The 27,591-nt window shown below is 47.8% G+C and overlaps 12 protein-coding genes across 12 annotated transcripts; 9 read left to right on the top strand and 3 right to left on the bottom strand.

Annotated features, from left to right (window-relative positions):
* Positions 1 to 603: 603 nt before the first annotated feature.
* EV420DRAFT_1642605 (uncharacterized protein) lies at positions 604 to 1,742 on the bottom strand (the record flags this gene model as incomplete). The annotated part of the gene is made up of 4 exons (XM_060477393.1): positions 604 to 807; positions 868 to 1,326; positions 1,378 to 1,681; positions 1,729 to 1,742. The coding sequence occupies 4 exons, from the start codon at positions 1,740 to 1,742 to the stop codon at positions 604 to 606; spliced, it is 981 nt and encodes a 326-aa protein (XP_060331141.1).
* A 1,423-nt stretch (positions 1,743 to 3,165) lies between these two features.
* Positions 3,166 to 4,142, top strand: EV420DRAFT_1269761 (uncharacterized protein; the record flags this gene model as incomplete). The annotated part of the gene is made up of 3 exons (XM_060467522.1): positions 3,166 to 3,235; positions 3,289 to 3,436; positions 3,488 to 4,142. 3 exons carry the CDS (start codon positions 3,166 to 3,168, stop codon positions 4,140 to 4,142), a joined length of 873 nt encoding a protein of 290 aa, XP_060331140.1.
* A 1,492-nt stretch (positions 4,143 to 5,634) lies between these two features.
* On the top strand, positions 5,635 to 6,030 carry EV420DRAFT_1541005 (uncharacterized protein; the record flags this gene model as incomplete). Its single annotated transcript, XM_060473103.1, has 3 exons — positions 5,635 to 5,651; positions 5,726 to 5,758; positions 5,791 to 6,030. 3 exons carry the CDS (start codon positions 5,635 to 5,637, stop codon positions 5,933 to 5,935), a joined length of 195 nt encoding a protein of 64 aa, XP_060331139.1. The 3' UTR covers positions 5,936 to 6,030.
* Positions 6,031 to 8,280: 2,250 nt separating this feature from the next.
* On the top strand, positions 8,281 to 9,168 carry EV420DRAFT_1541003 (uncharacterized protein; the record flags this gene model as incomplete). The annotated part of the gene is made up of 2 exons (XM_060473102.1): positions 8,281 to 8,404; positions 8,491 to 9,168. A coding segment is annotated over exon 2 (678 nt), but the record flags the coding sequence as incomplete, so codon positions are not given.
* Positions 9,169 to 10,410: 1,242 nt separating this feature from the next.
* On the top strand, positions 10,411 to 11,436 carry EV420DRAFT_336724 (uncharacterized protein). Its single transcript, XM_060481758.1, has 3 exons — positions 10,411 to 11,203; positions 11,259 to 11,339; positions 11,398 to 11,436. The coding sequence occupies exon 1, from the start codon at positions 10,833 to 10,835 to the stop codon at positions 11,196 to 11,198; it is 366 nt and encodes a 121-aa protein (XP_060331137.1). The 5' UTR covers positions 10,411 to 10,832; the 3' UTR covers positions 11,199 to 11,203; positions 11,259 to 11,339; positions 11,398 to 11,436.
* Positions 11,437 to 13,359: 1,923 nt separating this feature from the next.
* On the top strand, positions 13,360 to 14,924 carry EV420DRAFT_1642602 (calcium-dependent phosphotriesterase; the record flags this gene model as incomplete). The annotated part of the gene is made up of 7 exons (XM_060477392.1): positions 13,360 to 13,449; positions 13,517 to 13,897; positions 13,951 to 14,186; positions 14,238 to 14,390; positions 14,448 to 14,510; positions 14,565 to 14,703; positions 14,760 to 14,924. 7 exons carry the CDS (start codon positions 13,360 to 13,362, stop codon positions 14,922 to 14,924), a joined length of 1,227 nt encoding a protein of 408 aa, XP_060331136.1.
* Positions 14,925 to 15,111: 187 nt separating this feature from the next.
* Positions 15,112 to 17,043, bottom strand: EV420DRAFT_1747831 (uncharacterized protein; the record flags this gene model as incomplete). The annotated part of the gene is made up of 9 exons (XM_060480208.1): positions 15,112 to 15,384; positions 15,413 to 15,638; positions 15,706 to 15,816; positions 15,888 to 16,020; positions 16,201 to 16,250; positions 16,426 to 16,605; positions 16,687 to 16,698; positions 16,832 to 16,891; positions 16,933 to 17,043. 9 exons carry the CDS (start codon positions 17,041 to 17,043, stop codon positions 15,116 to 15,118), a joined length of 1,152 nt encoding a protein of 383 aa, XP_060331135.1. The 3' UTR covers positions 15,112 to 15,115.
* A 354-nt stretch (positions 17,044 to 17,397) lies between these two features.
* EV420DRAFT_1308396 (uncharacterized protein) lies at positions 17,398 to 17,842 on the top strand (the record flags this gene model as incomplete). Its single annotated transcript, XM_060468527.1, has 3 exons — positions 17,398 to 17,546; positions 17,599 to 17,655; positions 17,705 to 17,842. Coding segments are annotated over exons 2-3 (174 nt in total), but the record flags the coding sequence as incomplete, so codon positions are not given.
* Positions 17,843 to 17,899: 57 nt separating this feature from the next.
* On the top strand, positions 17,900 to 19,411 carry EV420DRAFT_1308395 (uncharacterized protein; the record flags this gene model as incomplete). Its single annotated transcript, XM_060468526.1, has 1 exon — positions 17,900 to 19,411. The coding sequence occupies exon 1, from the start codon at positions 17,969 to 17,971 to the stop codon at positions 19,409 to 19,411; it is 1,443 nt and encodes a 480-aa protein (XP_060331133.1). The 5' UTR covers positions 17,900 to 17,968.
* A 179-nt stretch (positions 19,412 to 19,590) lies between these two features.
* EV420DRAFT_1679129 (uncharacterized protein) lies at positions 19,591 to 23,978 on the bottom strand (the record flags this gene model as incomplete). The annotated part of the gene is made up of 17 exons (XM_060479192.1): positions 19,591 to 20,307; positions 20,641 to 20,775; positions 20,871 to 21,077; positions 21,157 to 21,231; positions 21,382 to 21,474; positions 21,588 to 21,779; positions 21,863 to 21,977; positions 22,243 to 22,319; positions 22,362 to 22,529; positions 22,705 to 22,764; positions 22,983 to 23,034; positions 23,090 to 23,126; positions 23,263 to 23,327; positions 23,368 to 23,392; positions 23,435 to 23,521; positions 23,560 to 23,578; positions 23,832 to 23,978. 17 exons carry the CDS (start codon positions 23,976 to 23,978, stop codon positions 20,089 to 20,091), a joined length of 1,773 nt encoding a protein of 590 aa, XP_060331132.1. The 3' UTR covers positions 19,591 to 20,088.
* Positions 23,979 to 24,179: 201 nt separating this feature from the next.
* On the top strand, positions 24,180 to 24,739 carry EV420DRAFT_1763945 (uncharacterized protein; the record flags this gene model as incomplete). The annotated part of the gene is made up of 3 exons (XM_060480761.1): positions 24,180 to 24,314; positions 24,456 to 24,584; positions 24,638 to 24,739. 3 exons carry the CDS (start codon positions 24,180 to 24,182, stop codon positions 24,737 to 24,739), a joined length of 366 nt encoding a protein of 121 aa, XP_060331131.1.
* Positions 24,740 to 25,662: 923 nt separating this feature from the next.
* Positions 25,663 to 27,430, top strand: EV420DRAFT_1308394 (uncharacterized protein). Its single transcript, XM_060468525.1, has one exon. The coding sequence runs from the start codon at positions 25,880 to 25,882 to the stop codon at positions 27,386 to 27,388; it is 1,509 nt and encodes a 502-aa protein (XP_060331130.1). The 5' UTR covers positions 25,663 to 25,879; the 3' UTR covers positions 27,389 to 27,430.
* The last annotated feature ends 161 nt before the right edge of the window (positions 27,431 to 27,591 follow it).

The following is a 27,591-nucleotide window of genomic DNA, read 5'->3' as shown; positions in this document are numbered from 1 at the left end:
GATTGTTGTGGATCCGTCGCGACCTCAGCAGACGCTGGCTTCCCGTGTCGCTCCTCCTGTCGTGACTGCGGCCGCTAGGTCAGTTGTGCAAATACCTTAGTGTATGGTGCTCGGTGTGCTTATTGTTGGGAAGGACTGGTGGTGCCCAAGAGGACGAAGGGGAAGAGGGGGCAAGCCTCGCAAGGAACCGCGGCCTGCGAAGACGGCCGCTGACCTCGATGCCGAAATGGAGGTTAGTTTTGCTCTTCTCAATTTCCGAGGGTGGTCTTTCTGATGTACGTTTACTGTTCTAGGATTACACTGCAAGCAATGCTGCGACTTCTTAAGAAGTATGGTTGGGTTTGTTTTATTGTTTTCATCGTGTTTTGTGTGTAATGACTCTCCCCGGCTCCATTATGAAAAGGAACGCTCTGTTTTCTGAATCTATCATCTACTTCTCTCTTCTGTTGCGTGATTAGGCCGTGTCGTACTTGATAATTCCTTCGCCGGAAATGTATTTTTCTGCCAGGTGCTTCGCATTTGAGTCTACACTATTTGACCGCTGAAAAGAGATGTCTCCCAAACTCTTGAGTACGTTGGTGTGAACCAGCAGTTCCGGCAGATTTATTTGAACAAAGTAGTGCAACGATACATCCAGTACGATCCCGTGGTGTAAACCATCTTGTAACCAACCACGCCTTCAATAAATGCGAGGACGATCGTGGGGTTGACGCCGTCGTGGTGTGACAAGTAGGGCTCAATGACGAGAGTGTCCGTCATCCCAAAGCAGAAATCGGACTCGACAAGCGTAAGCTTGAATATTGGGCGCTAAGGAATTATCGCGTCAGCGTATATTTGACTAAGAGAGTCGAGGCCTCGCAGACGTACGCGCAGACTATCATGAGTATTGGTCTTTGCCCATTTCTTGAGGTATTCGTTCAAGAGTTCGAGAGTCGGTTCATGGGAGCAGTATACGACCAGGCCTTCGCGGCCACGGAGGGTGATGGTGAGAATATAGGGCGCGGTCGAGGTGAAGAGATCTGAGGGTCGAGAGAGGGAGCTAAGAACTGGAAGGCGCTCAGAGGGGCTAGGTCCGGCGGTACTTGGGTATGGTAAGAGGCGGAAACAACTGCAGGAGCTTGGGTCGGAGGAAACATATGCCCATTCTGTGTCCTCCTGGTCGTCTGCGACACCCGCTGTCTCTCCAAAGAGATCGTCAAAGTATTTATCAAAGACGCTGGCTACTCGTGCTTGGGACATGGGCTCCGCGTTAGGGATTCCGAGATGGAACGACCGTAGTTTCCTGTCCCAGGTTGTGGTCGGGCGCGTGACCTTGGGCGGAGCGGGCTGTCGACGCGTTAGATGCTGTGGGTCGGAACAGTGACATTGGCAAATCACCTCAATGCGCAGTGATGCTCCTCCTTCAAGCGCAGACAGGAGTTCTTCTGTCCAGTCTGCGTACACGTCATTGTCCAGCCTCCCTAGGAGCCGCTCGTACCAGACGACGACGATACTGATGACGGTAGGCACGAATTTGGATTTATCGGAGAAGCGGTCCTTGAGTTGACTCCATAAGGCGGGCCATTCTGCGTGTGGGGAGATTTTGTGGCCCAGAGTCTTTTGCAAGGTAGCAATGGAGGTATGTATGGGAGCGTTGGGTGAGTCCCATTGATCTCGGATGTCGACACGGGCTTTCAGAGGACTGAAAAGGTGGGTGAGGAAGGCAAGGATATGACCTGACGTGCTTACATTTCGGAGTTCATTGCGGAGAGGGATTCTAACGCGGCCGGAGAGTACTCGAAGGACGTGTATATAGATGCCCTGGACCTGATTCAATTTACCACGATCACCAAGAGTCGAGGAGGACCCCTGTGCGTGTGTAGCACGATACTTTGACGCGTGAAACAAACAGGAACGGTGGTGATAGAAATCGCTGTGGGAGGTTGTCATATCTTGGAGGGCACCTACGCACCGTCAATCACATCTTTCCTTTGATGTACGTATCGGAAATGGTGCCATTATCCAGGGACGTTCGTAGACGGATGAATGTTTCACTCCAAGAAGTTACGAGTCCAGTGATCGTCCTGAACATTGGTGAGGCCGAAGACCGCTTGCGGTCTCCTCACTTTGCCCGAGTGATAATCATTCCCATGGCAAATAGTCAGCTTTATTCATCACAGTTCGCATGTACAGGATCGGAAAAGGTTCACTAAGCGCTGGATAACAATCTGGCAGGATGTGAGCCAGTTGTTTTATCAGGAGCGATCGCTCAGGCAGGCGACGGATTCCCAGGTTAGTTTGGCCCAATATTCAGGGGGATGATCGTTAACATTATAATGATTCGTCGTACTTGGTGAAGGGTGGTGTCACCGACATGTAATATGGACTGTTAACGACACCCAGAACTTTTCGGGGTTTCACTGGAGAATCTCACAGTATCCTGCAGCAACTGATGTACAAAATTTGTCAGTCTAGCTTGAAGGAGGAAACAATTGGACGCTTGCCTTTGAGAAACTGATGAGAAGCGTATTGATATCCGCGGGCCTACGCAAGATGTTCATCAAGGTCGGCCTTCTTTAAAATGTTTCTGCACCCTGCCAGGTACCACAGCTGTATAACACGAAAAAAAATAGAAAGAACAATGGTTTTCCGAGCCCTTGACGCGATTTTTGCTTCCAAACTGGACGAGTAAAAGAACGGTCCGTACGCGTCAAAACGCGTTCTGATACTATCGCATCTCCTCGTCCCTGAGTATTTCTTTCGCCGACAAAGGGCCATGCTGAATCCTGATCTATCGGAGTTGGTAATCAACTCCCATAACTGTCGAGACCAGTATCGAGTCAGCGTTGTAAAGGTCGAGCGCTGCACCGTGGGAACAAGATCCTTGTCTTTTCGTGAACCACCACGATGGCCTTGGCTCGAAGTTCAATTCCTATTGTGTTCAATATTCATCAGCTCTAGATTCAATAATGTCAAAGTCGCGTCAGTACCCAAGGAAATTCCTACCCAGGGGTACCCGTCCGTCGCCATGCACGTTCACTCGAGGGGTACCTGAAGAAAACCTCCTGCAAGGCTCCTGAGATGCTCGAAACGGACAGGAGGATTTTCGAGGATATAAACCGCGTCTTTCAGGAGATATTTGTCATCGAATCTTTCGACTCTACGTTCTCTTTTCTACCCTCCAAAATGGCCAAAACTCCAGCTTTCACCCCCAAGGCTCCCATAGAAAAACTACCACTTGCTGTCCGGAAAGATAGTAAGTGCTCCTGGTCACTGTTAATGATCCCTTGTTCATCGTTGGTTTTCTAGTCCGGGACAACTTCGAGTCCAAGAAAGCCGACTTTGAGGCCCAGATCACAAAACTGCTTGGCACGGACTTCAAGATCAATTACAACGTTGGTGCTATCTGGGCGTACAATCAAGACGATCGCTCCTCTGCGGGATACACTTTGTCTAGGTGCCTCTTTTCTTACATATATTGGTTGTCTATCCACTCATCCGTATCCAGCTACACCGAAGGCTTCATCTCGGCCCTCAAATACTTCCTCGATAAATACGAATCTGACGGCAAGGACTACTTCAACGCTGCCGTGACGCAGTCCGAGCTAAGCATCGGCGTCAACACCCTTGGCGACAAAGCACCTTACATCTCCTCTGAGATCAAAGAGGGCGTCTTTTGGATCCTTTTCAAGCCCGACTCCCTCGGGACCAACACGGGCTCGGTCGGAGACAGCCTCCTCTCTGTTGTCAATAACGCACCGGGGTTTGTGTTCTCTCTCCAGGCGAAGCACTCCATTGACGAGACCTGGGAGGAGGAATACGAGGATCTCACACAGGAGATCGCAGAACTCACAGAGATCCCTGATGTGAAGCTCGACCCGAACTTTGAGGAGAACTTCAAGGCGTTGGACGTGCAGACGGACAAGGGTTGGTACACGAGCTTTGGAGCGGCCACATTGGCGTACTTCAAGGATGGGTTGAAGTACCAACTAGGCAGAGATGGGTTTAAAGGCGACGATATGTTACAGGAAGGCTTACAGGAGGTGTTGACGGAAAAAGTGTTTGTACTGAGGGTTGTACCCAAGACGAAGAAGACGTACAACGAGATCGTTCTGGAGAATGGGACGCTCTATCTGCAAGTAAGTACTTTCACCACTTCGTAGACTTGACGGTCTGACGGTATCTTTCTCTCTAGACCACCGTTGAGTATTGGTATTGCAATACGTCGTACATTGCAGAGGATCTTCTCCAGCTGCTTTAATTGTCTCTGTTCGACTTCATTGTTGCGGTATACCCCCTTTGATTTACGGAAGATAATAATTGTACTGCTTTCTTCCTGATTCGCCTTCGAACTTGATCAAGACGTGAGAGTCCATTCTCTATGCTATTGGAGTTGTCAGGTTGTGCGTGGATGTTTGCTTTCTGTATGACCTGCTGACTACTTTGGTACGCATCTCTAGACAGTAACTATGTCCTTAGGACTGTGTCATATCAGTTAGGAAGCAATAAGTGCTTCAGACTCTATGATGACACGGACAAGTGAGTCCGAATTCATATTTCCATTGTAGGGTTCTGATTACTCAGATTTTTACCAATCTAGATGTTAACCATGTCAGTCGCAGTATTTGGAGAGGCTTATAGCGCCTACGCGACTTGTTTTCGATGGCGCATACCACATCCTTGGGAATTGGCTTTCCCTCTTTGAAGGAATGAACACATCTGAGATGCTGTCAAGCAGCCTTTGCGTCCAACCTCCTTCCATCCAAGTTCACCCCCAGAGCTTCCTTTGAGAAATTTTCTCCTGCAGTCTGACTTGACGTCGTTTCAGAAACTAGGTGTCATCAACTTCGAGCTAAGACCAAAAGTTCGGGAACGGCTTTCCCCCAGCAATGAGGACATAAAGGGAAGGGATTACTCCCTCTTTTCTGAACCTCAATAGATGAACTAACCCGCCTATAGTGGTTCAGCGTATCCGCCAAAATATAAACACCTCTTGCACCCGGTATCTTTTGGAGCTCCCCTTTTCACTCGAGCTTATCGCATGACAAGCTGTACTAGTGTTATCGCACGTCTTGCTTAGGCTTGCATCGAACTACTCACAACTTGACTTAGCTGTAGGCTAATCTAGGCTGGGAACAGTGCGTTGTAATAGGCTTGGGTCAGTCATGGAGTCGAATGACAGAGGAATTGTACAGCAAATACGATGTCAACAGTCAGAGCTGCTATACTAGGTCTAGATTCCTTCAGCATGTCCAAAGCTTCAGTCGACTTGCAATGTAACAACGGTATATAATACTATCCGAGTCTACTAAGAGTGTTATAAGCTGAAGCTTAGCTTATTAGTAAGTGATTTCTGATAGTACTGATGCGAACGAGACCGCCTAAACTCCAGGATACATAACTTACTAGAAGGATGACAAAATTACTCAGCTCTCTAGAATCCTCATCCTGTCAAAAAAGGTATCTCGTCGTCTGTCTAAGAGAGATCATTCCGTTCAATCTTTCAGCTTTGCAGCTTGACAATTTTTCTATTCACCCCGAAGTGTATGCAGGGCTTTTACACCATCCTTTCAGTTCAGTCGCCCCCAGGCCGGCCATTCGATTATACTATAAAAGCAAGGGAGTTCCCATGAGAAAAGCATCCTCTCTTCGAACATGAAAGGTTTCCTAGTGTCTTGCACCGCAGTTTTCCTCTCTTTGGATAAGCTAAGTGTCGCCTGAGAGGAGGGAAGATAATGTACACCAGATACAGTTATTTACCGGTCATTGCAACACCATGGTTCAATGAAACACTTAGCCTCTTGCTCTCAGGCTCCCTTCATCCTTCATCATTAATTTGTATTACATTGCTGATGTGTATTGTATCTTCATGTTCTACAGTAGTTCTTCATATGTGACATGGATAATATTCCAAGAAATTGAGGCTTCTGTTCTAAAAATATCTATTTTCTCATGAACTCAAAATCTGACCCAGAAATGTGTGTCCTCCATCTGAATGTAATCACCCACAAAGGCCTCAATAATGTTAATGACCTTCTGAAGAACCTGTATGACAAGTTTGAGACCAGGTGCCCATTATCCGAGGAGTCTAGGGCATAGATAAAAGTGTGGTTCTGCCAAGCTATTGCCTTTGATGGACAGTCTGACAGTCCAATGCGCCTATTATTGCCCCATTGCCTCCGAATTTTATTTCTCCTCTTGCTCAATTTTTTACTATGCCTGGACATGCTAAATCAAACTTGAAAAAGTGCCAGATTACTCGCAAATGCCATGACCAGCTAATGGAAAAGGCAGTCATTGCACACAAGAATGAGCTTGCCAAACTACCCGGTGCTCCTCAGAAAGATGCAAGAAAAATCTGCAAAGATTTCGAGGCTGTATATCAGAGGGAGACTGGAAAGGAGATCTCGCTTTCTTATAGCATCCAGTAGCGGCAGTTGCCGGGTCCCCGATTCTTTCCTTTGTACGAAGAAACGGCAAGCTGTATCCTTTTCATAAGTCTGTGTTAACGTGGTCGTTCAAGCTGAACTATAGAATACAGCTTGATTGAATGTGGAAACGTCGTGGTGCAAAAAGCTCGCTCGGCGGCTGCGCCGCCAGCTCGCATTTTGCACAATCTAACATCTCATCCAAGCAGTGATATGCCATAATTTTGCTCTCCATTCGAACTTCCGTCCATCCCCGCATGAGAAATTTAGGTCTTGAGAAAGAAAACATTCCGTACTGTGTACCTTATACCATGCAAATGAAGTGAGAGGCTGTTGCAATCGTGGCAAGTCCGAATCCTCAAATTATTTTTATGAATTCAAAAATATCACAGACGTATAAGAGGCAGCTAAAGGTAGACATGCGGCACATAGTCGTAGCAGCTCCCCTCGCCACCTGCAACCCCCTCAGACATCGACGCTACTCCGAGCATCCTGCGCGCACTCAAAAGTCGGGCTCTCTACTTACCAAAATGCCAGTCTCAGCCAAGTTGATCATCAGTATCACAGGGTTCTTGATCATTGAGGTGTGCCTGCACGAATATCACTACAACAACAAACTGATTGGCAGGAAACAACGTACTTCAATGTACCTGAGTGTTACCAGACACGAAGTCAAACCGCGTTCTCGAACTGAACCTAAACAGAAAAAGAATCACGTTGGAATAAGTACGTGTTAAGCGAGGTGAGTGTACCTTCTCCAAAGCCCGCTTCCTAATGACTTTATTTCTACTCTGCCAACGTTCGCCCACCATCAATATTGGGGTATGGAAAAATACTGCGTAAGTGTTTAGTCGTCGGGTACACAAAAGAAAAGAGATTGTGTATACCTCTTGTTAAAAACTGGTGTCAGAGTCATCTGCAGCCATCTTCATCTATGCAATCAATCAGTAAGAAACAAGCATTAGCAGAACAAGTAAAACGCACCTTCAAACCCATCCCTCAAATATTCCTAAACTTGCTCGACATGATATCTTGGCCCTTGGGTTGCCGTGGGTTGCATCCCTTCAACGTTTGTGCGTGCCTAAAGGAAACTGACGGCAATGGAGTGTTGCCTCTTGAGGCTCGGTCGACCAGAGTAAATCCTTGTAGATAGTAAAGTCTATATCCAACAAGCAAAATAAACAAGAAGTCAGATCCTTACCGTCACTGTCGAGCTTGATGGCGATGGTGCAATTTATAACCCACTGAGCGGGGTTGTAGAGCAGGCAGTAGTCGATCGGGTATCCACAGAGCGTATGAAAAGGACAAAGAGGTAGGGACCACTTGCGACGCGCAAGCACAAACAGTGGAAAGATGGATGACACAATTTTCCAACCACTGGCCAATAGGAAGTAACCGGAAAGAGAGATTTTTTCAGCCACAGCGGCAATCTCACGGCAACTGAGCCGCTGCGTGCCGCATGCTCGCCAATCACCAAAAATTACTTAAGCCGACCCCGAGTATAGCCCCTGTCCAGACAGTTTGGCACTACTCATGACAGTTAGCCCTTGCTATAACCCTCTGTCGTTTCCTCATTCTTCGGAAAGAATCGGGAACTCGAGTGATTCCAAGTTGCTGACTAATGAGGTTTGGGTACATGGGCGTTGAGCATCAGCCGAACGTGTGAGGCAATGCTCATAAGGTGCTGACAAAGCGAATGAGAAGGGCTGAATCTCGCCTTCATCCTTGACTCTCCTCGTTCGCAGTCAGCACCTCATTCGCACTTTGCAACTTCGTTGCGTTTTCAGTCATCCAGAAATACTATTACTTTATCATATCATCCACTATGTCTGCTCAAACCAACAATGCTCCCTCAACCTCCTCCGGAAGACCTCATGGCTCGGCAAATCAAGGAACTGGCTTCGACGTCACCATGATAGCAATGACTGCTCAGATGATGAAAGAATTGAAAGGAAGAAATGCTAGGCGAGCGGAAAGGAGAAGGCAGGCCAATGATGCTAGCGAGGTTTCAGAAGATGAAGATGAAAAGGAGCTAGCTGATCGAATGAATTCTCTTGTGCGTACTCATCAAAACAACCCGACTATGTCCACAGCTTCCAAGGACCATGCCAAGGACTCGGAGACAGGCTTCAAATTTGCGGATGCGAAAGCCTTGGCCAATGGAGGTTATCGCACCGTAGAGTCCTCATATCCCGAAGACCTGTTCGTTCTTGCCCGCAATGGAATCTCACCACCGTTGACGATGTTTACTCCCACAACGCTCACGAATATTAGGCTCGGAAGAGACGTAACGTATCGGAAGTTCGCACGAGGTGCTACATCGACGAACATTCGAGTACTCGATACTTCGACTTTCCCCAACGAAAAGGACATGTCCTTGGCCCAATGGCTCGCAGCGTACGAAAACTTCTTGAGCTTTATCTCGGAGTTATGTGAAGGAGAGCAAATCTTCGAAGGTTTTGTGAAACATCACCAGCGAGCAGTTACCGACCCAGACATCGAGGCGACATTCGAGGCTCACAAGGAATTCGACTGCGACCATTTACGACCGCAATTCTTCACTAGGGGAGGCATTATTATTGATGTTAACTCGAAAGAGTACATTGAAGGTTGGAACCGCGTCGTGCAAAGGGTCGCTAGGCGTACGACAGCCCAGGAGATCAAGACTGCCGTTGCTCAATACATCCCAGCCATCAATGGCCCAACTAGGACCACAAAAAACAAATCCCGGTTTCAACCCTTTGACAAATCTCAGTATTCCTTTCGTAAAGATGGCGAACGCTCGAGCTTTGATTACCTCTGCCTCCGTTGCGGAAAGAAAGGGCATAAAGCCGACGCCTGCAGCGAGAGTATTCCTAACAAACCTGGACGATCCTTCATTGTCGCCTGGAGGGAACATATCTCTACCGCACCTCTGACAACCAGCCCGTCTGCTTACGACACAATGTCCAAGGACCAAACAAGTGTACGATGCCCACCGACGATGCCCTCCACATCTGCTCGTTGTGTGCTGAGACAGGTCATGGTGCCTCCACATGTCCTCGTAACTGAAGGTCAAAAGGTCGTCACACCTTACCGTGCTGAGGTGTGGTGTGATACTCTTCAACGGTGTGGTTTACAGGAAAAATACCCTAATCTCGTACATGACATTATCTACGGTTCTCCCATCGGTTCCCCTCCTCCTCTTACCTCCAATTTCATTCCTTGTAATTCTGCCTCGGCTTCAAAACATATGGACATCATTGACAAGTACATAGCGGACGAGATTGATGCAGGAAGGATGTATGGTGGTTTGTCAATCGAAGATGCTGAAATTTTCTTTGGAGGCCATTTCCGAACAGCGCTGATGGCAGTTATTGATGAGGAAACAAAGTTTCGAATTGTACACAACCTTTCAGCAAAAGACAAGAGCGGCAACAGCACAAATTCTTGGCTCGATGCTCAAGAGAAGCCTACCAAATGGTATACGGCAGCGATTTTTGCAGACGCGGTGAGCTAAATTTCTCCGTAACCTTGGGATGTTCCCTATGTGTATGGAGCTATTCTCCAGCGGCTATTCCGCTTTTATTCCACTGGCCATGGCCATTCCATGCCCAGACTGTTTCAATGACCCAAAATAGCCCAGAATACCCACGCCACAATAATGCTGTGAAAGTGGACTTGTACCCGCACCTTTGAGCATCTTTTTTTTACTGTATCTTATTGTTGCATAGTATTACACATTCTTACATTCAAACCTAGTCAAAATTCCCAACCAATTGGAACCTACAGTAAATATCCAATTTTGCTGTTTCATTGACCGGTAAATAACTGTACTGTTGTATATGGTGGGTTGTCTAAGACTTGGACTTCGTGAGTGGGGGAGTGAAACGGCCGAAGGGAGAAGTGGCGTGAGAATTGAGGTCGACTCGTAGAGGTCCCAGAGTTGGGATACCGTCGCGAAGTCTCAAGTCCAGAGCGCTCGGTGAACCAGAGAGCGGAAGGACCGAATCCGGGAACACCAAACACTGAAGGGCGTAGGTGGGTGGGTCAATAAAAAAGCGAGACGAGGGAGCGGAGTAATGGCGAACGAGGCGAGGATGATCTAGGCGACGCGTCAAACGACTCGGAGGATGCGAGCCAATACCTTGGGGATTGGGACACAATGTTTGTACATGTATAAATGAGTGGCCTAAGGCCTCTGTGTCTGCTACCTTAACTTACTATCCTCCGATAAGCCCTACGCTCGTACCTCGCTCCAGGCTTATCTCGGAGTATTGCCTCTGCGATTCCGCCGGTAGGTCATTTCATTCGTTCTTTTTCAGTCACAATTTCGAGGTTACCGGCTATGCGCAGAAGGCCTACCCCAAAGACCTGGCAATTCCTCTCCTTCGAGGATACAATACGGCATATAACGACCATTTTTACACCACCAACGTCACGGAAATGCAGCAGGCTACCACTAACTTCGGTTATAAAGCCGAGGGTGTGGCAGGTCTTGTTTTTGCTTCCCAAGCTCCTGGAACCATACCGTTCTATCGCATACATCAATACACCACTTTTTTTGAACATTTTTACACCACGGATGTAAATGAACGCAACAACGCGATTCACAACCTTGGGTATCAGGATGAGGGTATCGCTGGGTACATCTATCCCTCGGCGTTGTGCTGCAGCGTCCCGTTTTACCGCTTGTACAACGGAGTGGTGCACGACCATTTCTACACCACGAGTCAGAATGAGAGAAACATCGCAGTCCAGAAGGATGGATATGTGTACGAGGGTATTGCGGGATACATCCTTCCCGTTTAATCATGGTATGTCGTCTTCATACAGCTAATTGGAATGTTTATTGACCTGTATAACCCTCAGGCGAGATCAGTTCCATGATGAGTACTTGAGTTTCAGGATCGAATATTTCGCTTGATCTCATTTTTCCGTAACTTTGTGACTGCCGAATGATATACATCAGTTTCTTCCGTGAACAGCTATGATAAAACAAACGTCCCAGAATTTTAAGCTTTGAGATAATGATACGGCAATACCGTAGTGTCGCTATCTTGATCCAAGGCAGAAGATATGCAGGTGCATCTTCTTATGCAATCGGGCGCTTATGAGTTCTTCATCGAATCTCTTGGGGATCGTTGAGGGCTCCCTTCTCATTGACGGTAGACAACAGGACTGCATGCGCCGACGAACAACTGTGGGGCCAACGATCTTTCAGGGAGGTGGATGTTCGTTCGCTTTTTTGCTGTTGTTAATTCCGAAATCAAATGGATATACGCAGAAGACCTGACAATTCCTCTCCGCCAAGGATACGATGTGGGAGTTTACGTCCTTTTTACACCACCAGCGTTACAGAACAGACGTACACCGCTCCGTTGTACAAGCGGTAGAACGGGACGCTGTAGCACAGGGCCGAAGGATAGATGCACCCATCCGACACCGCCGTCCTGACGATCCTGATACCCAAGGATCTAAATCGCGTGGTTGTGCTCATGATTTATGTCCGCGGCGTAAAACGATCATATACGGTGGGGTTATAGGTGTGACATAACGGGATGGTTCCAGGAGTTTGGGAGCCAAAAAGCGAGACCTGCGTAACTCTAACTGACTCTAGAGTCTAGTCTTTGTAACCCAGGACCGTGGTGGTAGTGGCATGTTGCAGGAACGCGAGCGGCAGGCTAACGTCCTGAGTTCATCTATCAAAAATTTCTCCAGACGACACGTATAGTCACAGCAGCTAAACGCAGAAGAAACGCTAGTAGTTACTAGTAGTAGAGGATGCCAATAAGTACGTCGCAATCGCGCGCGAGCCTTAAAAGGCAACTATATCACGTGATACAATCACGCCAGGCTCGGACCCAGACGGTCCGGTCTTCAATGGTTCTTCGGAAGCTTCCAACTACTTCGGCTCTCTCTTCTTTATCCAAGTTCCTCCTGCTCCACCATCAATGAATTCGCGACTTGAAATCTTTCAAATCCCTCTTGAAAAGGTGTATCAACCACTCCCGGTGCTAATTTTCCCTCCCACAGTAACTCTCGAGCAATTCACACAATTATATCGATTCGTGGTCTGCTGGTCGATATCTTATTCTTTCTCAGTAAAAGTGTGCTTGGAAAGACGGATGTAATGAAATCTCTCATGGGTGCGTACACTTGATTTACTTAGCTTATGGACCGCGTGACTGATGTCGACTATCTAGAATGAACTTGAAGGCAACGAGAAAGGTCGCCGCGAAACCTCACGGGACCAAGGTTTTTCGTTCAGAAGATAGATCCCGCTTTACACTTACTGGAGCCAAGAAAAGCTATACCTTGTACTACAAGGCGCTGGATGAACTCTTGGTAGCATCATAAGAAACCCATGAACATTCTTCAGTATTCAGATGATACTTATTCTGACTATTTAACAAAACACAAGATCAATAACTTGAGAAATCAGCTCGGAGAAGGTTGAAATGCTGCATTTTCGCTTACTATCTTAGAGAAACAGGAGTTGACGAGGAGGAAAAGGATCGAAGAGATAGCACCTCTTTTAAAAAGACTAAAGTAAGTTCCACCGATTAATTATTCCTTATCCTGAATTCATGGTAGAGAAGCACATGAAGAACATCGGTCGTCTCAGGTCTGTTCATGCTTGTTTCATTTGTCAGTTTCCAGGCTCGTCAAGGACGTCGAAGTCCTTCTAGACGGAGCGAAATTCATCATCGGTCGGAGCAAGTAGCGGTAAATAACGTTATCATTATCTGCTATATTGTATACATACTGGTCTTAACAGGATGCATTCCTCTCAACGTTCCGGGGTCCCTACGGCCCGCCATATTCCGGTAGTATTTCAGATTCTCTCATCACGAGAAGGCTTGTTTACGAAGATTCGCCTCATATGATAGGACGCCTGACAGTAAGAAGTATTCTGGTGTATATATAAGAAGAAGAAGAGGGCTGTTGAGAATCGCTGTCTGCATTCGCCATGAGATTTTTGTCGCCACGGACTCTGTCTGCCATTGGAGTATGTAACTCTGCAATTGCTTCGGCATTTGACCTGCCGGCTCAAGCAGTGGTGAGTGCAACAGCCATTTATCCTTCACCGGCCCACGACGTTGATCAGTAGTCTCCATGCCGTATAGTATGTGGACTTACTCTCGTACTCTGTACTGGGTGCAAATGGCTCATTTCGTGAATCATCGTTCGACAATGCAACCTTCTTCAATCCCACGTTAACAGCACCTCCATTCTTTCAAGTCTTTCATGAGGGATTCTTGGATATTTTAGGGCCGTCTTCTAGTATTCGCGAGATTGCCTCAAATGCCTCGTTTGCTTTCGCCCATGAAGCGCCTATATACTTTCCGGAGACGGACGAGATGTTTTTCGCCAGCAATGATGGTGGAAGTCTGGGAATGAGCGATTTGTATCATAACAACGTGTACGGAAAGATCAGCCTCTCAGCTGCGGAGGATGCGCTCGAGGCAAATCCTGACGGCGGTGTCGTCAATGTCCCGGTGACGGAGGTGGGTCTTCGATTTAAAAAAGGTTGAATAGATGATTTGATAATATTCAATAGCTTGCTCTACCTGAAGAGATTCAGATGACAAACGGAGGAACAGGACCGTATAAAGGCTCGCTGCTTCTCATAACGTCGGGGCGGGGTACGCGCGCGCCATCAATTGCACTCGTTAACCCACGGGAACCGCACAATGTCACTGTTCTACTCGATAACTTCTTTGGGAGACAGTTCAATTCGTTGAATGATATTAAGGTCCATCCTTCAAGCGGAAAGTTCTTTTTTACTGATGTCACGTAGGAGGTCTTTCTCAGTCTACTGAATGCACCTTTGACATCCTTTTTTAGATACGGATATCTGTTTGCGTTCCGTCCAGCACCCTTGATGCCGAATCAAGTCTATCGTTTTGACCCGGACACAGGGAATGTTAGAGTAGTTGCCGATGGTTTTGTTCGATGCAACGGAATAGCTTTCACGGGCGATGGGCGGACTGCTTACGTGTAGGAACCATCCATCTTATGCGCGCCTTCGTTTTACTAACTTTTTCGGTTTGTCAGTTCTGATACCGGCGCTAGCGGTGGCAATCTTCTGGGTGTGAACCAAACCCTTCCGACTACGATGTAAGGACTGTTTGTCGTCCCGAGATTCGCGCTGAAAGTATCAATTCGTACTAGTTATGCCTTTAATATCGATGAAAATACCCAAGCATTCAAGAACAGGCGTGTATTTGCTTATGTCGATGCTGGTGTTCCGGATGGCATTCAAGTGGATGCAATGGGCAATGTTTATACTGGCTGTGGAGACGGAGTGCAAGTGGGTATTCTCCCATCTTAACCGAGGAGAAATTTACGGAACGCTGATATCCACAGGTATTCAACGAAGACGGTATCATCCTGGGGAAGTTCTTCTTGGGTACTACCTCCGCTAACATGGCGTTCGCGGGAGATGGGAGACTTCTCATATTGGCGGATACGAAGATCATCTTGGCTCATATCGCGGCTAAGGGAGTTTCTCTTGGTGGCCCATCACAATGACTGAGTTTGGTGCAGTATAAAACGGAACAGGAGGATTTGACGCGTCGAAGCAGGGAACAGTCAGGTTGACAGTATGCTTAGATCGATACTTTTTGGATTAGTGTGACAAACTTGTTGATTTTGGATTCTGGGAGAATTGTCCCAGAGCAAGGATGGCGTATCGATATAAAAACAAGGAAATCATCTTGTCGTCATATAACCAAACCACCTGGCTCCAGGCTCTGCACGGCAGAAGCCAACTGTCCCTCTGACAGGCCTTCCCGTGCCCGATGATCCACCAGCGAATGTTCAAAATCAAACCACTTGACCGGGCCGTCCTTTAGCACCATTACGTTCCTAACAAAACTGTAGGGCATGATGAAGCTCCCCGTCGAGATAATTGAATCTCTGGTCACCACAAAGCCGCTCTTCTTCCGGTATATGACAGTCCGAAGGACAGATGAGTCTCGTAGTGTTGTAGCTGCCGAGAAATCAAGGCACGACGATACCTGAGATAGATTGGAGTTTGCGGTAGACGTCGACTTCAGAGCATACACCACATCGATAGAAGCCGGGCACATCGAAACACAAATTTGACGGTACAGTCCACTTTCGAGCGCAGAAGACAATTGCAAAGTCTGATTGCTCGAGGGTCAAGATCTTTCCTTTCCATTGAAATAGTAAATCGAGTTTCCGGTAAGGTTCAGCGACGACGGTTGCGAAAAGGTTACCCATCTCAAATCCAGTGTATAGTTGAGAAGGAACAAGAAATGTGACGTCACCAAAATCAAATCAAACGAACCAAACAGGCCCCGCCCTTCAATACTGTTTGGTCATTTCCTCCTAACCACAACCCCCCTGTCCCTTCTGTGCAGCGTCTTCTGATTTCTTCCAGATCTATATTCTCTTCTCCCTATCACAACGCGTCGATTAGCCCCATCTCGCAGCAGTACTACGAATGCGACAAACTCAGGGAGAGCGCACTCTGACAAGAACTCGCCTCTTGTACAATGGAAACTTCACGACAGTGTGCTTGCATGGATTCTGGGGCATGCGCCAAATGCAGAGAAGAGCCTGATGTAGGATCTGGTTTCTGAGGCGGATGGCCTGGGCAACCCTTGAACACTGTGAGAAGACGTATCGACGATGTCAGATCGATACCATGGATGGATTCGTCAACGACGGCCTGGATCTACTACAAAACGATAACCCCCTGCTCCCGTTTGTCTATCAACTGGCTTCATGACCCCACTAAGCTATCCAATTTCTACACTTCCCGCCATCGCTGCTATCCCACCTCCTGGCGCATCCAGTGTTAAATTCGTTGCGATGGATTCGGGAGCTGGCCTGCAGGTACAAAATGCATGGATGGGGACGACTTTATGAACGTTGTCCGGTACTGAAGTTGCTTACAGAACTCTGGTATGTAAAAGTCCTCACGATTGCATTGTACAATATGATCTGATGGGTGCTTAAAAGATTCCTGTTGTTTCACCACTACACTATCAACCAGACGACGTACCTCTGTTTGTGAATAATTCGGTGAGCCGACCGCGAACAATATATCAGACACATTTCTCTTCAGTATCTTCGAACTCGCAAAGCGACTCTTACGACCAAAGTTATTCCTCTGTAGTGAAGAGGATTCGTCAACGTTGATTGGTCGCGATATCGTCTCCAAAACTGTGGCGGCACATCGAGACTATAGTTCCAAATGTTACAGCCGGCTTTGCATTGATTAAAACGCATCTGATCAGGGCTTATGCACTTACAGCCGACTTACGGTTAGGGTGCCCTGATTTATGAGAATCGTTAGCCCTGCAAGTCAAATTGCTGGTATCCGACTACGGGATATGACCATGAGTTTTTTCTCTCAGATAGTGTGTTCGGCCTACTAATCATTTTCTTAGGTATTGCTGATCACATACGAGGACCCTGTCGTACCGAGATTTTGCTACCACGTCCGCCGAGTCCATCGTTCGACGGTACTGAGTTATCGGATATCAGGTATAATCCTTGTCAAACTCACTACTATCTTCATCTGATTTTGACCTCGGTAGCGTCTCATCACCGTGTATGCTGTACCACACAACTTGTTTCCCATCAGTAAAGGCCTTCGTGCGGGACTAGCCTGGGGCATTGTATCTTTACCAGCCCGATAGCGCGGTTCCAGTTCTGTGTAGATGGACTCGGATTAATTCCTGTTTCAATGGAACATCGACTTCAAAATATAGTACATTTTCCATTGAATATGGCGGGACATTTTGAAGAGACTTTTGCTATGTTCGAGACGAAGGATGGCATTTGCGAGGCGCCCAAAGTACCTGACAACCACAACCAAAAATGACAGGTACTAATCTCGATTTCCCTTAGACGCCGCAGAGGTGTACACCATCCACATTCCCGGCATATCTACAGGGATCGTGGCCTTGCAAATGAACTTGGAACGTCTTCGATTTAAGTGAACTAAATTAATCCATGCGGGAATTTGAAAGCATTTAAGAGCTTGATAGAAATCACGTTATTTATATACAACAGCCTGGGAGCATTTGAGCTGTGCCCTGCAAGTTTTGATCCCTCGAGCCCAACAGCTTTTCGTTTGGTACTCCCTGACCTTTTTCTGAGCCTGGAAAATAGGAAATAGTGCGTATCATTAATCCCTCTTGTTTCGAGTCCTCAGTACAAGCATCCAAAGTCTTTGCTCTTCAGCAATCAGATGTTGTTTCCTAAACATGAACTATGGCCTCCAAGTGTAAGTCAATCTGCAAACAAGCAAAAGCTATTTGATAACACATTTCCAGGTTATATCTCTTCCTGAAGTCACCATCTCCGCCTTGACTGAGACAGGCCAACCTGAATCGTCGTTCGTCGTTCCATTGCAACGGGCGTATACCGGTCGTGTGTCCGTGATATCATCCCACCTTGCTGACACTCCCTGCACTACCCTCGGTGTTCAGGGCCTCTTGGATCAACTCAACACGACACTCGGAACCTCGCACAGCCTCGACACTCCATCACTCTCCTCCCTTCTTGAAGAGTGCATTGCAAACAACTGGGACTTTGGCATGGCATATGGCCGCCTCCGCCAGGTATGGTACACCGACAACTGGAGCACTGTACGAGACAAATTGCGCAAATGGGAAGAGGAGGACCGGGAGATGCGACGAAATGCACTTGTTGGTAACCAGATCGTTCAACCAAATTTGCCACCTCGACGCGTGTGGGATCTGTACAGCAATCGAGTGGTTCCATGGTGGATTACAAACAAAGTCTGCGCTAACGAATCGTTCTGGGGGGACATGCTTGTGTCGATATCGCATGCATGGGTGGGTGAGAAGGATCGTGTTAATGCACAGACACCCATCAATGGATACGAATGGCCTGTTCCCATTCCGAAAGACGCCAACCTCAACCTGATCCGCATTGAGACGCTCAATCTTCGAGCGAAGCGCCCTGATCCGGAGTATGATGGGGAGTATGTGCCGGTTCCAGAGTATGCAGAGTATGCATGGTTGGATGTTCTTTGTTTGAGACAGGCGGATGGACCAGGGGAGGGTATGCGCGCACAAGAGTGGAAGCTGGATGTGCCCACCATCGGAGCAGTGTATCAGGCCTTTGTGGTGTGGTACTTGAGTGGGTTGGGTCGGCCTATGAGTTTGAAGGAGGGAGACTTGGAGAGTGATCGGTGTTGGTTTAGACGTGCTTGGACAGTACAGGAGGTTGGAGATCAGAGGGTGATTGCTGGGGACACGCCAGATGGACCACTGCATGTTGAGCCAGTGGATGAGGATGGGAACTATGAGACTGAGTTACTGACCAGGTTTCATGAGCAGCTGCAGTCTATTATAAAGCCCCATGGAGTGTTTGAATCACTGAAGAGCATGCAGAATCGGATGTCGACCAACCCGGTGGACAAAGTCGCGGGACTGGCATTTCTTCTGCGGTCCAAGAAGATACCGGCATACTATGAGAGCCAGTCTCTCGAGGACGCATGGACAGCACTCGTCAATTCGATGGATGTGTGGGTTCTGGGGCAGTTGTTCTGCTTGTATCCTGAACCGGGCAATGCAGGCACAAAATGGAGACCATTGTGGGTCCAGCTTATGACGAAGCCTCTGCCTGCAGGTGGATACTCTAACATCCTTGTTTATCGGAATGAGGAGATGGATGAAGACTCGTGTTCTGCTCCCTGCATTGAAAAGGGTTTGGTGCGGGGGTTGGCTCAGGTTGCGGAAGGGAGTGATCGACGTGGGGATTTGATCGTTAAAGACGTGGGTGGGACAGAACATGCATTCAACATCACAGCCACCCACGAGTGTCCGATACCTGACGACACATACACACTGATTTGCAATCATGCATGGGCATCCACATATTGTGTTGTCGGCCAAAGACTGCCAGGGAAAAGGTTTGAGAAAGTATCGGTGTTGCAAATTTCCGATAGAGATGAACGGAGTCGGTTAGAAGATCTGCATATAACTGAAGAATGTCGGAACATTTTTGTTTGAGTACATATTGTAGTAGTTCTTCAATCGAGTGGTTATCTTGAGGGGGTGCGAACTTGACTGCTCTTATGAAGGCTTCACGCAGTTGATGCTAGCTCATCGATTGCGAAAACCCGTGCTATACTACAACATTGTACTATGTATCTCTTTATGTATTCATCGAAAATCACACAAGGGCAGAACCTGGAAAAGCGAAAAGACAAGGATAAGGAGTGAGGTAAAGGTATCTTGGTGAGAACAGTCAGCTCGGCATCACGAGGCAAAGCATCCTACCATAGCATCTTGCTTCGTCTTGATAGTTCTCGCTGCAATCTCCGCCCGGAAGTAGTCACGCAGCAAATGAACAAGAAGATGCTTCTCAATGGGAAGACTCCACCAAGAATCTCTTGTAAAAGTTCTTCCTCGCCTGTTGACACATGAGGGCATGTTTCGTCGTCTCTCGACCCATTGTTTGCAAAACATCCATGATGAGGTAGTTGACATATCAATGCTCCTTTCCTTCGTAGTACTGCATGCCCATGATGATGGCCATGTCGCTAGCAACCGGAATCGACCATGCCGCGTCGAACGAACACTTGAACAGCTCCATTCTCAAACACACGTTGGTCAATGTGCTCGTTCTGCTTATCCATAGCCTCGTGGAAATAACCAATACCCCTTTCAATGTCTCCTTCATTCCTTCATCCCGCAAATGACCAAGATGAACCTGCGACCTCGAAGTTATGGAGCCTGTCTGGTTTATCATTGACCGCAGTGTATGCGAGGTGGCATTGTCTCCGTGAGGGAACAATGTTGATGACAGGTTTTGTAGGTGCGTATGCGGTGATGGCTTCGGCCTCGACGTCCTGATAATTGATACCAACGCGTACAAACCCGGCGAGCGAGGCATTTGCACGAAACTGAAAGAATGATCGGTTAATAGAAGAGACATTTGAGATAGAAGTTAGCTTACAGATAGGTGTATCCCAGCCAGTTATCACAATTTCAGATCGTGCTCAAGACAATTTTCATGTTGTTGAAGCTATCGGGCAACTTGTGTAGAGACCCGATCGACGGGTGGTGGTTGAGCAAGCCTCAGGTAGTCCTGGAGCTCGGAGGCGATGGTAATATCGTATGTATCGTATTGCGGTCGACTTACACGTCCAAGCATTGTAGATCCGGATTCCGTTTATGATGATCGTATGGCTGGCAGATTGACACCCAGGCTAGTGTCGCAGTGGCGTGATGGATACCAAAACAAGGAAGGAGACCACGAATTTCACTGTTTTTACGAAAACCAGGGTTTGATTCTTTCCGGCCTTCTCGTAGCAGGCTTCATTTGCCCCTGGATATCGCTTGATTCCCTTCTTTCCTGTAAATCCGGTAGACTACTCGCGAGATCGATACGACGCATCGAAATAGAAAAGTGCTTTCGATTCGTCTGCAAGCTCTGGAAGTACAACCCTCTCTACGAGCTCAAGACCCCCACGTCAAACATGTCAGCCAGGTCTGCCGAATCCTTTTCATCGACGTTGTCTGTTGCGTAAGCCTCAACAACCACGTCTTCTGTACAGTCATCTCCAACAAAGACGCTGACGGACCCTTTGCCTATACCAAAAATGCCCCTTCGCCAGTGTTTAAGCCACTGGAGAGTCTTCCGAGGTCCACAGAAGAGTCTTGCGATCTCATCCTGGGAAAATGTGTCTCGAATGGATACAGAGTTCTGATTAGGATCGGCCTAGCTTGATTCTTGACCGATATAAACTAACAATATACGTGTGTTTCAGACATGAACATAGCGCTATCCCCTGCAATCGAGTAGATATGCGTTCATCACCGTCATGCTAAAGAGAACGTATTAATGAAACACTGTATGGCGCCGAAGAAAGACCTTACAGCGAGGTGTACCAGGTATGAAGAGGAGCAGCATGCTACTCTTCACAGATAGACGTCGCCTCGGGCAAGGACAACGACGTCGACAACAAGAGTTCTACCAAAAATTGGGGCGCATCAAACAACAAGTCGTCGAAGATGTCGAGAAGGACCGTTCCGAGAGCTAAGGGAACGGTGCTGAGGGTTTTTGAGACCTGTATTCGAAAGAAGTCAGAACGGAATGTTGGTGAAAAGAAACCACGGACTTGAGAAATAGACGCCTAGCGTAAGTTTACTATTCTTCGACGAGTCTCCCCCCTCATCTCACGTCGAAAAAAAGCCTGGATAGCCTGCCATGAGTGCAAGAAGATGCCTTCAACACCCCTGCAAACTCGTTCCGATCGATACACTGATCGAGCTCAACCTGGATACCGGTAGCAAAACTTTGATAAAAGAGTCTGTCGTAAGGCGTTGAGAGGTCGTGATTATTGGCGTAGGTGAGAGGCATGGAAGAGGAACGCTAGGTATGGGCCGATGCGACTGTGATACATTGTTATAAGCTACGAGTGATGCGTTATTTAACTAGAAGGAGGGTGAACATACATAGATGTGTTGCAGGCATAAAGCCATGCTGAACAGCGAGGGCGAGAATGAAAACTGATGGTAGCGGAGGAGGCTTCCGTGTCTTCTCTTACCCTCCTCCTGAACAAGCAGATACCTCGTCACAAAACGTGCAATGGTAGCAGAAGAGTTTCAACACAGATACCGCCTCTCCCCTTAACATCAAAGCCAGCCGTGTCTCGTATCCCTCCTTGACTCCCACAACAGGTTGCCGCCCATATCTTCACGCCCTGTGAGTGATGCGTGTCAGGGCGTGTTTGGTACTCTTCAGGGAAGTGCAGTTGCGCTGACATGAGTGAACGAGATCAAGCTACAGCAAGGGCGAGTATAGCTGCATACGGGTGAATCGAAGGAAGATCTACCATCCCGAGTGCACTCTTGTCACCTTTTCGACACATTCCTTCCCTTCGCGCCAGTCGTCGGGATCGGTAACAGTTTCCTTCAAAGAGTTCTCGTCATCGTTTTACCACCAAACGCGTACCTTAGCGTGAGGGGGAGAGTGATGCGGAAGACACAAACTGCAAGAACTCGCACTATGAGCACAGTTCTCATCTCCACCTCCAGAGTCCATGCAGGCAAAGTTCACGTCTATTTCTTTTGCGCGTCCATCGCGAGAAAATTGGTCTTGGTCTCGAGTGTTGGCAGCTGGCTATAAGAAAAAGTTAGAATTGAATAAAGTAAGAAGAAAAATCGCTTGCCGTAAGTTTCAAATTCCGCGTAATCGTTGGAAAGGGACAAGAAATGTGACGTCATCAAAACCAAACAGACGCTTTTCGACACTGCTTCGATCATTTTCCTCCTCACCACGCCGACGTTCCGCGCACCGTCTTCTCATACCTGTTCTTTATTATCTTCTCCTTCTCCTTACGCGTCGGTGGACCTACCTTGCGTCAGCACTACGAAAGCAGCAAATGGACAGACACCCCGGCAAGAACCGGTGTCTTGGACCATGGATACCTCATGGCAGCGTGCTTGCATGGTTATGGCTTAGATTTTTGGGGTGCACGACAAAGGCAGAGACGAGCCTGAGCGAAGTGAAGCAGGATTTGGTTCCTGAGAGGTTTAGCGCGGGCCTCCCTCCGAACACTGTTAGAAGAGGTACCGCCGATATCTCGATACCATTGATGGGCTTCACCGACGAGGCCCTTGAACAGCTACAAAATGATAATTCCTTGCTCCCATTTCTCTGCGCATTTTTTATCAACTGACTTCATGATCCCACCGATCTCTACACCTCCCGCCACGGCTGCATTTCAATTTAGATGTCGTCCTCCTGGCGCATCCATTATTCGCTGCGACAGGCTCGTGAGCTAGCCGCAGGTACAGAATGTATGGATAGGGACGGCTTCATGGCAAGGTTGTCTGATACCGAAGTCGCTTACAGATCTTTGAAAAGTCCTCGGGTTTGCGTAGTGTAATGTGATCTGATGAGTGCTTAAAGGATTTCCTGTTACTTCACCACGTCATTATCAACTGCGACAACGTACACATGCTTAAGAATAGTCCGGTAAGCTGATCAACAATAGTCGTTGTATCCAGAGCTAACGAGCCTACCCAGGTGGCTTCCGATGATGGATGGAGCATCCCAGTCGGCTTCATCGATTAATTCCATTCTATCTGTGCTCCAGCGACCGTACTTGTCTTAACCAACAGTATGCATGCGTTGTTATTTCAATTACCCGCAGTGATACCTCCATCCTAGTAGATCTAGGATCATGTGTCGTGAACGACGCATTGCTCTTCAGTATCTTCAAACTCACGAGCAACTCTTATGCCCAGAGCTATCCTCCGTGGTGAAGAGCATACGTCAATCGACGATGCCGAGTTATCGTGATATCATCTCCAAATCTAAAGCGGCACTATATCAATGCTATAGTCCCGAATGTTTACAGCCAGTTTGCATTGATCAACATGCATCTGATCAGGGATTAATCACTCACAGTTGACTTACGGTTGGCTCTTTCCATCTTTGAATCTGACTGGACCCTACTCCTCGAACCCATAACATAAATTTTCCTCCCACTGGTGGGTACTCCGATCCGTCCATGTCAACAGTAATTCCTACTGGGGACATTACACTTTTGTAATCTTTCGACATTTCTGTGCATCATAGTTTCCTGATCTTGAGCACTTCTCCATCATCCGTCGTTCCATCGTGCAGTTGTTTTGCGCAGCAAACCTTTGGGGGGAACATTCTCATAGAGGCTCTCGAGCATACGTTTGCAGCATTCCTCGATTTTTCATTTCCTACCACCGCTGCAGGCCATCAGCATGCTGTGTCTAGAGATGAGAGCTTCCGATGGCTTCTATTGGAATTGCTGTCGTTGACGAACCTATTATCGATCTGTGCCAACTTCGTGTTGATGTTCCTAGCCTACGAACATCGAGGTATGGCCTCAACCTGTCATCTCGTTTTCTGGATCTATTTGCTCTAGTGAGAAGACTGAACGTCCACCCGTCCCTTCTCCCGAGATATCACCAGCCGGCAACAACTTGTGAATCTGAATGAAGAATCCCAGTAACTGTGAGTTTTTCTCTCAGATCGTATGTTCGGCCTACTAATCACGTCACTTAGGCAAATGAATCTCTGCAGGAAGGAGAGATATCTCATACGTTGTTGATCACATGCGACGATTCTGCCATAGATTTCACTACGACGTCTGCCGAGTCCGTCTTTCGGAGGTACCGAGCTGTTGGATATCAGGTATGAGTCTTATTAGATCTGGGGCTATCTTCATCTGATTGTGATCTTAGTAGCGTCTCATCACCGTGCATGCTATACCACAAAACTTGTTTCCCATCAGTAAAGGCCTTCATGCGGAACAAGTCTGGGGCGTTGTATCTTTACCAGTCCAATAGCGCGGTTCTAGTTCTGTGTAGATGAACTTGGTTTTACTTTTTCAATGAAACACCGACTTCAAAAATGGTTCATTTTTCAACGTATAGGGCGGGATGGCCTGAGCCGACTCTGAAGAGACTGCTGCTGTATACCATCCACTCTCCCGACATATCTACCGGGATCGTGGCCTTGCAAATGAACTTGTCCCCAGTCTCCAAGCTAACGTTTTCTTTTCTTTTCTTTCTTTTCTTTTTGTTGTAGAGCGTTGTAATTTAATACATAGCAGACCACAGTTAACTAGGTTGATTCAGAATAGTCGCTTGGGAGGGGGGACGTGACCCCCCAAGCTAATGTTTTTGATTTATGCGAACTAAGTTAATCCATGTGGGAAAACATCTAAGGCTCTAAGCACCGGTTGCGGTCGTCGAGTGGGCTGTGTTTCATCAACACTCTGCAAATCAAGCCAAAGTCAACCAACACCTCTAAACCAAAGATTCCATCAACGAAACTGAAAAGTACAACGAGGCCAACGAAACCAGCCATGAAGCCAGCGATCCAGCAAGCCCCGCAGGAACAGTCAGTAGGCCGAAAGCGACGACACCAGGACATCAGCGATGGTAGCGAGGTCGAATCCGAGGACGATGTAGCTCCTGTGTCGAATAAGGGCGGGATGGACCAGCAGCAGGGAAAGGCCAATAAAACCGGCACCAACACAGCCGCTTCGTCCGAGCTGCAAGAGCAGCACGGTAATTCTACTCCAGAGGATGCTAGTTCTTCTTTGGAGGCGACACCGGACTCGTTGCCCTGCTTGCATCCAGAATCACCATCCATTGCAGTGGGTTTGCAGATTAATGCCACGGAAGAGCAACCTTCTGGAGATGAAGCTTCTGATACATCTTCTGAGTCTGATGATGATGAATCATGGCCTCCCAAGGTAAGTCAGTCTGGAAACAAGCAGAGGCTATTTGACAACACATTTCCAGGATATATCACTTCCTGAAGTCACCATCTCCGCCTTGACCGAGACAGGCCAACCTGAATCGTCGATCATCGTTCCATTGCAACGGGCGTATACTGGTCGTGTGCCTGTGATATCATCCTACCTTGCTGACACTCCCTGCACTACCCTCGGCATTCAGGGCCTCTTGGACCAACTCAACATGACACTCGGAACCTCACACACCCTCGACACTCCATCACTCCCCTCCCTTCTTGAAGAGTGCATCGCAAACAACTGGGACTTTGGCATGGCATATAGCCGCCTCCGTCGGATATGGTACGCCCGAGACTGGAGCACTATACGAGACATATTGCACAAATGGGAAGAGGAGGACCGGGAGATGCGACGAAATGCACTTGTTGGTAACCAGATCGTTCAACCAAATTTGCCACCTCGACGTGTGTGGGATCTGTACAGCAATCGAGTGGTTCCATGGTGGTTTACAAACGTCAGTAAGGACTGGTCCTGGAATAGGACGCTTATGCCGATATCGCATGCATGGGTGGGTGAGAGGGATCGTGTTAATGCGCAGACACCCATCAACGGATATGAATGGCCCGTTCCCATTCCGAAAGACGCCAACCTCAACCTGATCCGCATTGAAGCGCTCAATCTTCAAGCGAAGCGCCCTGATCTGGAGTATGATTGGGACTATGTGCTGGTTCCAGAATATGCAGAGTATGCGTGGTTGGACGTTCTCTGTTTGAGACAGGAGGGTGGACCAGGGGAGGATGTGCGTGCAGAAGAGTGGAAGCTGGATGTGCCCATCATCGGAGCAGTCTATCATATGGCCGGTGTGATGCGTTACTTGAGTGGGCTGGGTCAGCCTTTGAGTTTGAAGGAGGGAGACTTGGAGAATGATCGGTGTTGGTTTAGACGTGCATGGACACTGCAGGAGGTTGGCAGATTCAAGCTGATTGCTGGGGACACGCCGGATGGACCACTGCATGCCGAGCCAATAGATGAGCATGGGAACTATGAGACTGAGCTACTGACCAGGTTTCACAAGCAGCTGCGGTTTAAGGTCATGTTCTGGGAGATGTTTAAGGTGCTGAAGAGTATGCAGAATCGGGTGTCGACCAATCCAGTGGACAAAATTGCGGCACTGGCATCTATTCTGCGGTCCAAGAAGATACCGGCATACTATGAGAGCGAGTCTCTCGAGGACGCATGGACAGCACTCGTTAATTCAATGGTTCTTCGGGGAGCGTTGTTCGCCTATCCTGAACCGGGCAATGCAGGCACAAAATGGAGACCATCGTGGGACCAGCTGATGACGAAGCCTCTGCCCACATATAGATACCTCGGCATCTTCGTTTATCGGAATGAGGAGATGGATGAAGACTGGTGTGATGGGCCCTGCATTAAAAAGGGGTTCGTACGGGGGTTGGCTATTGTGGAAGGGAGTGATCGACGCGGAAAGTTGATTGTTCAAGACGCGGGTGGGACAGAACACGCATTCAACATCACAACCACCCACGAGTACCCGATACCTGATGGCACCTACACACTGATTTCCGCTGATGGACATACATCCCAACATTACGTTGTCGGGCGAAGACTGTCAGGGAAAAGGTTTGAGAAAGTGTCGGTGTTGCAAATTCCCGATAGAGATAAATGGGAGCGGTTAAAGAATCTTAGTACTAAGTGTCGATACATTCTTGTTTAAGTACATATTGTAGCTATTCTTCAACCGAGTGGTTATCATGCCTACTTGAGAGGGTGCGAGCTTTGACTGTTCTTATGAAGGCTTCACGCAGTTGATTCTAGCTCATCGATTGCGAAAACCCGAGTTATACTACAATGCACTATGTATCTCTTTATATATTCATCGAAAATCAACCAAGGCGGAACCAAGCAAAGTGAAAGTCA

Source organism: Desarmillaria tabescens (genome assembly GCF_030435595.1).
Source record: "Desarmillaria tabescens strain CCBAS 213 chromosome Unknown EV420scaffold_16, whole genome shotgun sequence".
NCBI classification, from domain to species: Eukaryota; Fungi; Basidiomycota; class Agaricomycetes; order Agaricales; family Physalacriaceae; genus Desarmillaria; species Desarmillaria tabescens.
This window is presented reverse-complemented; position numbering and strand designations above follow the sequence as displayed.

Coding starts and splice junctions, on each gene's coding strand:
- EV420DRAFT_336724 (XM_060481758.1), top strand. CDS start 10,833: ATGCAGCAGGCTACCACTAACTTCGGTTATAAAGCCGAGGGTGTGGCA.
- EV420DRAFT_1308394 (XM_060468525.1), top strand. CDS start 25,880: ATGACACTCGGAACCTCACACACCCTCGACACTCCATCACTCCCCTCC.